The sequence below is a fragment of the Larus michahellis genome, chromosome 23 (genome assembly GCF_964199755.1).
Source record: "Larus michahellis chromosome 23, bLarMic1.1, whole genome shotgun sequence".
NCBI classification, from domain to species: domain Eukaryota; kingdom Metazoa; phylum Chordata; class Aves; order Charadriiformes; family Laridae; genus Larus; species Larus michahellis.
In genome coordinates this window covers 5,893,946-5,907,453 of record NC_133918.1, presented here as the reverse complement: position 1 = coordinate 5,907,453, position 13,508 = coordinate 5,893,946, and the positions used below count along the sequence as shown (strand labels likewise).

Below are 13,508 nucleotides of genomic sequence, written 5' to 3'. Positions count from 1 at the left end.
AGGGAATTATTACTTCTGTAGATGATGGATTAAAACACGCATCACAGCTAAAGAGTTTTCAGATCAGTTCAATAAAATATTAAGATCCTGAAGATCTTAATAGATCTTTAATAGATCTTAAAGCCTGTGAGAATGAATCGAAGTTCTTAACTCAAACACAGATGTGTTAACCACTAACCTCTGAAATGACAATTTATAAATTCAGTTGCCAGCATACATCAGAGCTACAAAGAATAAATGGATCAAAAACCAAAGGCAAAGTTCTCTGACAAACTCACTGTGTGCAGTCTAGCATAATAATTTCACAATATAATTTATTTTAATACCTGTACTTCAAATAGCAGCTAAGTAAATCCACTGATTCTTGTCTCACATGGGATGAATTCAATACGTAGTCCTTTGAATTCCAAGTTACAAGATATTTTTCTGCTATTTACGTATTGGCATCCCAAAGAAAAAAAATGAATTTTGAAGAGTACATTAGCATTGAAGAAGTTCACTATTAATACAATATCCACCACCTCCATTAGTCACTAGTACACAATATGTTTAATATAAATTATAACATTTACACAGGCTAAAAAAGCTAGTGAGATAAAAATAATTGGTTTTATTAAATAATCACTGCAAGAAGAAAGCACACTGAAATTGGAAAGTACATTTTCTTTCTGCGTTTTTAGGACTTTTATATTCTTTCAAGGTTAAAAAGGTCAAAACCACTGTAAGCAAGCAATAAAAATTTAGAAGAGGTTGAAGGTTACACACTGGTTAGTGGTGAAGGTTCTTCCACTAATATCACTGGTTAACAGTACTGTTATAACCGCAATGTGGAATGCATGGTGCTGCATTTAAAGGAAGTGGTAAGGGTGGGGCAAAAGCAGTAGGTCCCACGATCAAAGCACTAGAGCATTGAATTTTACTTATAACCCAATCACTGACACCCACACAGCAACTTCCTGTACTTTAAAAAAAAAAAAAAAAAAAAAAAGAAAAAGAAAAAAAAAATCTGTTTCTCTCTTTTTGTAATCAACAACTTTTACCTAGAAACTACTTAGCGGTGAACTCTGACTGATTTCCATCTGCAGCTCACGGCAGAAAACATAATTGTTAGTCTGTGAGAACCTACAAAAAACATTTTAACTGACAGGTTTCAGTGTATCGGTTCTTTCGGACTTTTTTTTATTCTTAATTACACAAAAGTCCCGCAAACCCCAAGAACTAGTGTAAGAAATATCAAGTGACCAGAAGCTTGGTAGTGCTAAACACTACAGGTAACAGACAATAAAACGTACTTATAAATCTACAAAACTTAGCTATGTTTTAGGACAACTTGAGAAAATAATTTGCACTGGAATTCAGATCCCTGTCACAGGTCACCTTTGCTTAAGTATGTCAATATACACTACTATTATTTTGGTTACTATAAGTAATTAATATTGTTGTGTTTTCTGTTTATCAAAGCCGATTAGGCAAAGCACAGGCCTGTTTATATCTGGATAATTTTTTGTTGCTTTTTGAGCATTATTCAATAAATACAGAAAACCTTCCCCTTCTCTCCAAAGAAACCTTCAAGTTCTCCAGTACCACCTGGTGAACATCAAATTACTTCAGCCAAGTCCCGGGGGAGCTGTACGAAACCTAATGTCCACTAGGAACTTCACAACCACGAACGTATTCCTGCAGAGAAAGAACACGCACATACTCCCCGTGTGGATTTTTATTAGAACAGTCTAGTCAGAAGTGCTAAAGAGCTTTTTCTTAACTGACCTTCCTCAACCTAAAAAGAGAATCTTAAACCAGGTAAGGGAGAGAGATACTGATTTTTCAAATCTTTGCATGTAACAGATATGTTGGAGCTTTGATGTACACTGGTATCCAGGCTTGCTGCTTCTGAAACACCTTCTCCTCGTCATTCTCTATTTTATTCACTGATTTATTACCCTTCCTCCAATTCTCTTTAAAGATTCTGCACTTTACTTTTAAATAGTTATATTGAAAAAACACAACAGAGCATTTAATCAGAAAAAACAAACAAATGAAATTTCTCTTGGACCAAGCAAGGATCAGTTTAAGACTCTGTAGCATCTAAAAGATCTTGAAAGACTTAGGTTCAAAAAGGGGTGAGAAAGAAGGAAAATGATTTAATGAAGGACAGAACACACGTAAGCCTGAGATTCAGCCTAGATACAATTTTAAGGAAATAACCTCATGATTGTCAGCCCCTCTCTTAACCTTAGTTTTCGAGAAGGGAAAGATACAGATCTCAAGGGTGTCTAATCCATGCCCCACAGCAAGTGCTTGCCTGTCCTTGCCAGATAGCAACAACCACAGGCAGCTCTGAACTGAAGTATCTGCTAACACAGTCAGCAGATCTGAAGGTCCAAGCTTTGGAAAAAAACAAACACCAACTAAACCCAACCAACCCAACCCAACCCACCAATCTCCACGTTACAAGCAGCCAGCAAACAGGCCCAGATTTGCAAGGTCAGACAACGATCGCCCACTGCAACCCTGCTGCGTCCAAAGCCGGCAGCAGCAGAACCGTTCCCTGAAGCCTGCTATGAAGACTGTCTCCAGAGCCTTTATATGAGAGCAGCTGAGCTGAACTACACATTCCTTTTCCAGGTACATCTGAAGGCCTTTTGATCTGGCCTTCACTACACGGTAAGCAGAGGCTGTGCCTCAAGCGTTTCCCCAGCCCCATGCTCAGAGCCAAAGGTTTGCTCTGCCTTTGTTGTCATGAAGAAACGTGACCTGATGCACAACTCCTCATGCATCTGGGCAAAACGGACACATGGGCAAGATGGGAACTGGGGCACACGTTGGTCATACCCTGATTGCCCAGGACACCCTTGACGGATTGATCAGACAATGCTTGCATGTCACACAACTCCTAAAAAAACCTGCAGATAGAAAAGCGCTGAACTGGGAACCATCCCCAGTGGATTTTGCTAGTTTCGCCTATCACAAACTACTTGAGAAATATGCAAAAATATTTATTAGTATTTTCTACCTGACTGTAGAGTGTTGAGGACAAGTAAAGCTTTATATTAGATCTTCACTGCACCTGTCTGACAAAATGAAGCACACCACACAAGTGCTTTTCAATATTAAAAATCCCCCCCAACAGAAGTAAGTTTTACTAAAAAGAATATGAAGTGGGAACAGAAAGGCAAACTACAGATTTGTCTGGTAATAACTAGCATTTATTCATCCTTCAGCAAGATCTTTATCACCTACTTGTTTTTTTAATTAAACAGACCAATGAGAAAGGTAAGAAACAACGGAAGTTTCTTGTCTGTTGTTTGTTTTCTGAGCAGCGTTCCCATTTCTAACACACACTTGTACACCCGTATCTCTCGCTAGAATCACACTATATTACTATATAATTTCTCATGCTTTAAGTAACCACTGAAGATTGCCTTAGTTGTGGAAGGAAGGGAGGAGTATAACTGCATAAGCACATGAGGCTCATTTGCTTTAAAAAAACCCTTGCTTTGTTTCCTCCTTAGTCTATTTTATCATAACAACATTTGCTTTTGGTAGAGCAGCGGAACCTTACAAATATTGTGTCTCCCAAGAAGAGGGGAAGGTACACATTTAAACAAATTTTTTAAAAGACTGATTAAAGGCTGAGTGCACATGTCTAAATTCAAAACAAACTAAAGCTAAGCATTCTCCAAAACTCCTCCATATGTACAAAAGAGGGAATGAAGAGACATAAACCCAAAAAAACCTCATGTAGGCAAGTCAATCTTCTGGCATGTATTTCTCATCTTTACTGCTACTATTGCACTGTATTTGCTAGGAATAATCACGTTTCGAACAAGAAACAGAAAGAAACCACATGAAAGAGATAATATAGGTATATTTAGTATTTGTTTGACTCATTCAACTTTTTATAGGCCCTCTAAACACTAAATTATTTTATGTAGACATTTCCTAAAAAGATGGCCACTTACATACTTTCCTTGAAAACCAAATACAGAAAAATAACATCATTCACAATGGCAAATAAGATTACCTTCAGCTTTCATATTTCTGCTTCTATTCATTTGTCTCCTATTAGTTGATATTTGTCATCATTACATATTATGGGCTTTCTAATTACTAAAGGCTCTCTAGTACCTCAATGGTAGAGAATATTTACACAAAGCAAGCATGAGCAGACCCCTTCAAGACCTTTTCCACAATCCTGGAGCATTTCCTGACAAATCTTCATCACTACTCACCTACACAGAACCTCATCATTTGATTTCAGGGTTTTAGTGTGCATCATCATCTCTTGAGCAATAAAATCATAGGAATAGGAACAAACTAATGCTGCTTGCTTATAATTCTATTGTAGTAAATAATATTTTGCAAACTGTGGATCAATCTACGGGATAGTTAATGAGATCTTCAGAATACCCTGACAAAAGAAAGCACTTTTCATGTTATCCAAGGAGCTAGTTCTAGCATAACTGGTTTGCAAAACCAGCCAGATCAACAATACCTTTTATAAACAGGATGGGTGCAGGGTGCGTGCTTTGCTACGAAATGCAGTAACAGAAAGCTAGGCAACCCACACAGTTAGAAAGGGAGACATGAACAATTAATCTGTTTTCTTTATGTTATGCTTCCTAACACTGTCAATGGATACAGGAGAATACTAGATATTGACACACATGTTCAGTGCAGAATTATGTGCCTATTCATAAACAGAATCCAACTTTTTTCTTTTTTTTGAGCCAACTAAATGCTGACTGCTAGTATTAACTGAACTATACCACTGTTGTTAAAAGGAGACTTGAAACTAACAGCTCTAAGTGGCTTCAGTTCTTAGAACAGTTTCACTGGTATCTGAATATTTTGAAAATCAACTCTAGGGAAGACGAAGAAGTAGAGGCTGAATCTCCATTAAAAGAGATCTTATTTTCAATTCAGGGGATTCAAACATCTCTAAGAATTTCCATACATAATGGACCTGAAGCAGGAACGAGCCATATATCCAGAAAGTGTTTTATATTAAATTAATGTAGCAATGCATGAACACAAGAATGATCATACCTGGACAGATCAGGACAGGTCTATCTAGCCCTGTACCCTGTTCTTGTTAGTATCGAGTGGCAGATGCCTCAGGAAGAACATCAAAACCAGGTAAAGACACAGCCATACTTCAGACTACCTTGCAGACATTCAGCAACACCGGAGCCAGAAAGAGTACTTTGGCTTTTGGTAGACCCTGTTGCTCCTGTTGGATTTTTCTTCTAAGAACTATCTAGTTGTTTTTAAAGCCCATTTAAACTTTTTTGCATTCACCATATTCTCTGGCAATAAAAAAAAAAAGTCCTAAATTTAGAGTATTGTATAAAAACAAACCTATTTGTTTATTTTGAAGGTGCCATTTACTAATCTCATTTGTTGCCTACTTGGAAAAGACACATTTCTCCCCCCGCCATTTTCCCTGCCACAAGTGATTTTACAGATCTGTCACACCACTCCCTAATCATCTGTTTCCCAGCCTGAAGAGTTCCAGTCTGGTTTACTGACAATTTCTGGCAATTTACTGATAATCCCATACCTTCCTCCATGGTTGAAATATAAGATAACAAGATAGAAGACTGTCAACTTGTCCTTATGTCCAATAATACACAGAAAATTGGGGGAATTGGCTATTAAAAAAGGAAAACCTCCTTACCACTGGGTGGCTTGGGTCGCGGAGGGACATTTTTCTTCGGTGGCAACGCTGGTGTGTCTGATTTGCTTTTGAAAGGGTCATCTGAGAATCCCACCCCTCCAAAAGAGGAGGCGAAGGGGTCTGAAGCTACTGACTACATGAGTAAAAAGAAAAGAAAAAGAATGTAAGCGCATTGTATAATACCTGTTGTTTCATGAAAGATACAATTTAACTCAAGTAAAAGCATTAACTTCAAAAAATGAGGACGCATTTACAGAATTATGTCAGTGGTGTAAGACACTAATGCCCACTGACAGAGGTGCTAGGACTTCATTAACATTCAAAAGTACTTACGCTCTTAATGACTTAAGTACTTCTAGAACTTTTAGCCCTAGCAAAAAGCTGATGAGAAAAATAAAAGGAAGTAAAACTCTGCTTTTTACTATTTGGCAACAAACGGTCATACTACACTCTGGCCCTTGCTCTGATAAACAGAATGATGATAGAAACTGGAAAAACATGGTAGATAGGAGAATGGAGAGCTTTTTTCTACGCTTTTCTTAAGTTACACACAGCTATTTGTCTTTTTTGTAAAAGCTCAAGGAAAATTCCAAACCCATATGTTTAATGTTTCCTATATTCAGCTGTCTCTTATGAAGGACTCTGCTATTGATTAAAAAAGGCACGAAAAAATTACGCCATGCAGGGAAATTTATCATCCTGAAATGAAAAAAGAGGAACTTTGTAGGCAAGGCTAAAGCTCGCAGTCTGACTTTCGCTAAAACTTCTAACTCAACCCAAACACATCAATATTTGTAAAGACTGTTGCCACCTAGCGGAGAGCTAAACCCCCCACAAAACAGAGTAACAACGGTAAGAAAAAACCCCCAAGAAGTTCAATTAGTCACAGTGACACGGATAATCTATTTTCTAACATCTACTCTACAATGTTGAAGCGTTCTTGTAGAACTAAGTGTAGAAAATTGGATAACTGATGTAAGTAACTGTAAATTCCAAACTCCATCTCAGAAGGCTAACAGCAGACTGTGACCGATCCAGATGAGGAGGTAAGGACCTAGTTCTATTTGAAATACCCTATTTACTCAGTTTATACCAAGAACCCAAGAAAAAAGACTACTCTGTTAAGAGCTATGAAATGTCAGCACACCATGTTTTCTACCTTCCTCTGGTTCCCTGTACTCACGGAGAAGTTTAAGAACAAGTGAGGACACTATGAGAGATGAAGTATCCAAGAAGCAGACTTCAGGATGGCTGGACATGGAAATATATTAATATCTGGAACAAGTACCTTTTCTTACAAGTGAAAATTAGAAGTTATTTCTTTTGCTCCTCTGGTATTTGAAAACGTTCATGAAAAGTTGATTCAGCTCTGCTGAATCTACCAGTCTTGCTAAGACTTTGCCCTGTTTGAGATGCATGGAAAATGCTTCGCTAAGTAACTGGTGAGGTTGATCGGAAAAAAAAAATTAACAGAAGTGGATTGTCAGCTGCAAAGTTACAGTCATCTCACACCCTTAAAAAAACACCTCTGCACATACATTTTTAAAAGGACAGTTGCTTTCCTCGTAACCTTTACCTTTGACATCTGACTGAAGTCTGCAAATCCCTCACCACTACTGAAAGCACCACTTCCAAACGGATCCAGTGTTCCAAATGGATCTGAAACAGATACAGGAAAAAAAGAATATTAAAATAATACTTAAGAATTATGAAGAATGCTTGGTGACAATGAAGTACAAACTAGGCACCTGGATTTTGACCTGACATGAGATGTTTAAAGAGAATTCCATAAAACAATAGGTTTGCTACCAGTTGTTTGGAGGAAAAGGAAAAAAAGAAAAGAAATAAGTCAAGTATATAGTGTATGCGAAGACTTAATCTTCATAATTCATAATAGGACCACAAAGATATTTGTGAACAGTTCACAAGACACCTTCTTTATTCTCAACTTTTACATTTGAATCTTCTTTCATAAAGAGATACCTCATTCATCTTCATGAGAAAATTTTTTTCTTCTTACCTGGACCTTTTGAAGAGATACTGGAAGATGTAAAAGGATCACTGCTTTCAAAAGGGTCAGGCTAAATAAGAAGAGATATACATAATTACTGTTCTGCTGTACTGCGCGCTTGTCTTTTTATGCACATCAAAATCTCTTGCCTTAAGACAAATGATTTCCAATTTCAGACCACTCTGTTCAGTGGATATATAGTAGCATAAAATCGACTGATTACAGGAAATTCGCATTATTAATGCATTTGGCTATTGAGAGCCTTGAACAAAACACCAAGTACCTACAAGCAAAACACATTCAAGTGAAAAGTGTATCACACTGAAATACAAGTTACCAGGGAAAAATAAGAAGTGACACCCCAAAGCCTTCAATCTTTAAGCAACAGGGACTGAATATTCAGGTCAGGTATTTACATTATTATTAATTCAGAGAGTCTGTATATCGCTTCTTTTTAAATAGATGGTGTTTACAGTTGCTATTCAGGTTGGAAAGTCTGCTGTTACCTAAATCCAAACCTACATTGCAAGACAAACTAACCTCCCACTGACTGACACTGGAATACTGTTCTAACCCTTGGGTGGCAACAGACAACGAGTGCCACAGGGTGAAGGAAAGGTTCAATTAACAAAAACAAAACAAAAAATCCACACTGCCTCTCCCAAAATAACCCTACACATACATGTAAGGGCAGCTTAAGAACCGTGACTCTACATTTGACAAATGTGTTCTGTGCAGTCCTTCCACTGTGCTGGTGGCTCAGAAATCCGTTAGCCAGATCAGTTCCTCGATCCGATTCACTATGTGACTGCACAAATAGGAACATCGACGGAATGAGGGTAACGGTGTGAATGAGTGGGTGCTGGTGGCTTGAAATTCCCAACAGAAAAAGAAAAAAAAAAAAATCCACCTAACTGCATCTTCATGGTGAATATACACCATTATCATGGAACTGGAGAGAATGAACAAACTCCTGATTGCCTTAACAATCCATACTCAATTTTAAGAAAAAAATTAATCATATTTCATCAGTTGGAAGAAAAGTATTTAGTGATATTTCATTCCTTTTTGCTTTCAGACAACTTGTCTGAACTTGTCAATAGTAAAGAAATTATGATGTGTAGATTTAAAAATTACTGACCTTTGAGGGTAAAGCAGGGGGTTTTGTGAATGGATCTGAGGTAAATGGGTCACTCTTCACCTGTTTCTTGAAGAAATCCTCAGGGGCAGAACTACGAAATGGGTCACTTTCCTTAAATGGATCACCTCCAAATGGATCTAGGAGTATTAAAAGGTAAAGAGAATGTAGTACCTACTGTGTCCATAATAAACTATTCTATATTTGACCTCATACTCACTCACCTAATTTTTCTTATTAAAAAACCACAATGATTTCGTAAATCTGACAAACTTCCAGATACCTCTCTATACAGGGTATTTACCAAGTTTTAATAAGTACATGTTTATATTAAGGTTATGGACTTTATAGAGAGTTACATGCACCTCATTAACATATTGATCCCAAATGCACACCCTGTCAAGGTTTCTATGTTCCCACATGCAAACGAAAAATCTGAAGCCAGGGAAACCTTGGAAGTCTTTGAGCTTGGCTACAAATTGTTTCTATCACATCTGTCCTGTCATCAAAAGGGCTATTACCTGCTGGAGCAGGTGGTTGTTCTGCAAAAGGATCATGCTGGAATGGGTCACCTATGCAGAATAGAAAAATCATTTGTTTTATCCACTACTTAGCAAGATGATAAAAGTTAGTGAAAATATCATTTACTCAACGATTGGTCTTCAAGGTCTCAGCTAAAACACTGGTCACTTACTGCCTTTGAAAGGGTCTGCTCCCTTAAACGGATCAGATTTGAAGGGATCTTCTGACTGGAATGGGTCTGTATGCAATTCTTGTGTATTATTGGTAAACACCAAGGCTTTATTCTTAAATGGATCATCCTAAAAATTAAGAGGAGAAACATTACAGCAACTTCCCACGATTAAAATGCTCAGTTAGCCATTTAGCAGAAATTCTAGGGTATCTGGGTTCCTGTTTAATGATCTTAAGAATTACTTCCTAAAGAACTTTCTGAATAAGTGGCTTCTAAGCAGAAGTAATTACACAGCAGAAAGTGTGTAGCCTTGGGCTACACAGAACATCAAAAGTATATACAGGTAACAATAAAAGGTTGAAATGTTTGTCTCATTAATATATTCAGTTCTCAAACACTTAAATAACAAAACGAAAACTCCAACCACCACACTATCCAAAATCTCTTCTCTCCCAGTTATTTTACAGCTCAGCTTCAGGTAAGACAGTTATTTAAAAGAAATGGATCCACAAATCATTTGTGGACTACAAATACAAGAAATTACTACTGAATAGTCATACACAAGATTGCTCCTTGTTAACTCATTCTTCAGCTTAAGGTTCCAAGTACTGACTTTGCATTGCAAAGCACTACATGGCAGGATGAGCGTCACCCCAACATTTTGACAATTGAGAGGTTTGTCAGTGGAATCCAACCCATAGCTTTGTCAAGTTACAAAAAAATCCTTTACAAGTAAACTAAAGCTGTGACACCTCTTCATCATTTGCATCTCATACCCCGTCTTATGTCTGTTTGGGGTCTCTGATGAAACCAGTCCTTGCCACAGCACCTGCACAACAGAGCCCCAGTGACAATCAACACCATTCCACATTAAGGTACGAAATATCTAATAACAACTACCCACTTACACTGCCTCCAACACAAGAAAGACATGGGATTTGTGTCATGCCTTTACAAGATGCAAATGAAGTAGTCTTAACTAATGCTTCTCAGAACAGCAGGGAGAGAGGTGGGGACAAGAGGAAGAGGAAGGAAGAATTAAGAAACAGGAAAAGGACACAATGGTTTAAAAAATTTACTATGAACAAAACTGCAGTTTTCTTCTGGTTAATGATTCTCAGGTTTTGCAAATAAGAGAAACATCCGGATGTTTCCACTGGAAATTAAACATAAAGTTTATGCAAGCCATGCAAGCACAGAAACTAAAGTGTTTTAAGAACACATCTCTCAATGTATTGTTGTTTTTCCTCTACACTTTTCTGCTTTTAAGCATTTCGTTTTTACGGAAAAAGTGTGAAGCAGGGCAGAAAGGTAGCGTGCCTGCTGAATATTTATTAAGAAACTATACACAATATATATTTAACTTCGTACTAAAACCTGTGCTTACAAGGATTCTGGAAGATATATTTCCCTAATGAGGAAGCACCAAGTAGATGTGCAAGCAGAATCAAGCAAGTATGCAACTTTTATATTTAAAGCAAAGAAACAGGCTTAAAAAATGAAAAATCTTGTGATTTGGAGTATTATAAAATATCCAAATCCACAACAGATACCCAACAGAAATTGACTGTAAAAATCTTGAAGAAAGAAAAGAAGAAACCAGAACACTTGAATTGGAAATAAAGTCCTACCTGCTTCCTGAGACTAAAGGTGTGACAGGTTACAAGTCAAGGGTTAACATGACCTTTTCTCTTTGTTTCCATAATTAGAGTTTGCTTATATATCCATACTGTTACAGTTACACAGGTACACGATCCTAACAATCCTAACCCAAAGCTTAAAAATCAGGTTTTCTACCAGCATTAAAATCTTTGCCCTGGAGATTGCTGCCTTGCAGGAATCACAGTATTTGCCAACATACCAAAAGCCAACTAAAACATCTTAACTATTTCAGACTAGGTGCAAGTCACAAACCTAATTATTCTAAAATACGCTAAACAACAGTATTATTTTTTTTTTACCATAGCTCCATAATTGTTTCTTTCCGTCTGCCCGAGGCCTTCACTTATGTCTGCTAAATTCGTCAGACTACCACCGTGAATCCCGTTGAGAGCTTCATTATATTCTTCTATACTCTTATTGACTTCTTGATGGCTCTCTTGAAGTTGAGAAAGTTTACTTCTTGCCTAAACAGTGAAAAATACTTTAGCATGTTACCCATTCAATAACGCTGTCATTATTGTTAAACATGGTTGCCAGACTATGGCATTTTCCCCCCACCAGAGTTGAACTTTTCTTGACTCAAACTGGGAATTAACCTACTAAGCACCAGTCAAAAAGGCTTATTTCATGAACCAATATTTTTTTTCCCTCTTCTGAAAAATAATCTTTCTAGGTGATGTTCAACTCTTGGTCTTCCGGGAAGCAAAAAAGAAGTTGTATGAACTACAGTGAATACCTGGTTTATTTCTTCCTGTGTTGATTTTAAAGATTTGATTATTGTTTCAAGCTGCACTTTTCCAGCCTGGATGCTCTGCTCTAGCTGAGTCTCTTCTTGCTGGAGGCGATTCAGTTCTGCTTTTGCTCTATTGAGGTCATCTTCCTGTAATTTTAAATCTGATTCCTGAGATTGAATCTGCATTTTTAGTGATGAAATCTGAAACAAAACATTACAAAAATCAGAGTGAAATTTGAAATAAATGTAACTTTATAAATTTATAATAGATACTAGAAAGTTGTAAAACAACCTATCAACTGCTAAGGAAGATAATAAGAACTTAACATGAAGAACTGCATGCTTCTTAGTACGTTACACAAAATCCTTGATAGAAGTACGTAGGACATTGGATAACATCAAGACAAATTACTATTTTAAATGATAGAAATACCACACTAATTATAAAGGTAATTAAAAGGTGTTTCTTAGATGGTCATCTTGTAGTTTTCTGAACTTGGCTCCTTTTCCATTCAAACATTTATCAAGTATTATAAAGTTATCAAGTACTATACAGTCCTTTCTTGGACCTCTGGATTTGTGTGGAAATTGCTATTTATGGTAAAAATGAATTAAATAAATAGAATGTCCTTCAACAAAAGGCACAATACTCTTGAGCACGTCCAGAATTAACGTACACTCACCACCTGTGTTTCTTCCTGGCATTTCTGCCTTACATCATTCAGCATATCTTTCAGTTTGGCTTTCTGCTGGTCCATTTCATCCAGGCGGTCTTGGGCATCTTGTTTCTGAGCCTCTAGTTCTTGCAAGTTACTTGTCTCCCTGTCCAAATCATTTTGCAGTTCCTGAGGAAAATTCCACAGTTTGTAACTTACATTTAGCTGCTGTCTTATAGGAATGATCAAGGACAGACACACAGGCTAGCAAGCTCCAGAAGACTTTCTATGTCATGTAGGCTATTCCCTGCACGCGTACGTTTTGTTTCTGCAGGAACTCGTATGAGACATCAGGAAGTAAATCAGTGCCCACAAGATGGAAAGAGACTGTGACACAGAGCGCTTGTAATTGAGCTATCCTAATTAACAAAACCAACACTCTTTGAACAATAATTTCCTAAACTACAGTGTTAGTCAAGCACTAACAAAAAGACATTTCAAACTGTTCATGTATCATCTTCTATTTATACTAACCAGCATCAGAAGAAAACGTTTCTGATGGAGAACAGGAAAATAAAGATATTTCTGTAAGTTCGAGGAAAATCCCACGAAAAGAGAAAAGAAAGACTTGCCCAGAAGCAACATAAGGGAAGACAAAGAATGCTTAATTCCCCATATATAATTTTAAATTAAAATGAAAATTAATAATGATAAACAAAGTTTTTACCTGAACTTCATTGGTTTTCTGTCTGATTGATTCTTCCTTTTCTCTAATGTCCTGCTCCAGCGAATATTTTTCTCTATAAGATAAACAACCACATGTATTCATCATCAGTTAAATAATACAACACACAAATGCATGCACACAAAGAAATCAATCAATATTATTCTGGAAACACCTGCAGCTAAAAATGCCAGCCCATATTCTGGTATA

General features: G+C 37.0%; 1 protein-coding gene across 8 annotated transcripts in view; it reads right to left on the bottom strand.

Moving 5' to 3' along the window:
* The window catches only part of EPS15L1 (epidermal growth factor receptor pathway substrate 15 like 1), a 40,254-nt gene that overhangs the window by 11,931 nt on the left and 14,815 nt on the right, over nucleotides 1–13,508 (bottom strand). For 6 of the 8 annotated variants that reach the window (XM_074566000.1, XM_074565996.1, XM_074565999.1 and 3 more), the window contains 10 exons: nucleotides 13,302–13,374; nucleotides 12,602–12,763; nucleotides 11,922–12,119; nucleotides 11,485–11,649; nucleotides 9,524–9,650; nucleotides 9,351–9,401; nucleotides 8,833–8,969; nucleotides 7,701–7,761; nucleotides 7,257–7,339; nucleotides 5,681–5,813 (listed from right to left, as the gene is read on the bottom strand). In XM_074566000.1, the coding sequence (XP_074422101.1) occupies nucleotides 5,681–5,813; nucleotides 7,257–7,339; nucleotides 7,701–7,761; nucleotides 8,833–8,969; nucleotides 9,351–9,401; nucleotides 9,524–9,650; nucleotides 11,485–11,649; nucleotides 11,922–12,119; nucleotides 12,602–12,763; nucleotides 13,302–13,374 (1,190 nt within the window). The remainder of the gene's footprint in view (nucleotides 1–5,680; nucleotides 5,814–7,256; nucleotides 7,340–7,700; nucleotides 7,762–8,832; nucleotides 8,970–9,350; nucleotides 9,402–9,523; nucleotides 9,651–11,484; nucleotides 11,650–11,921; nucleotides 12,120–12,601; nucleotides 12,764–13,301; nucleotides 13,375–13,508) is intronic. The other 2 variants (XM_074565995.1, XM_074565997.1) reach the window with 1 other exon arrangement.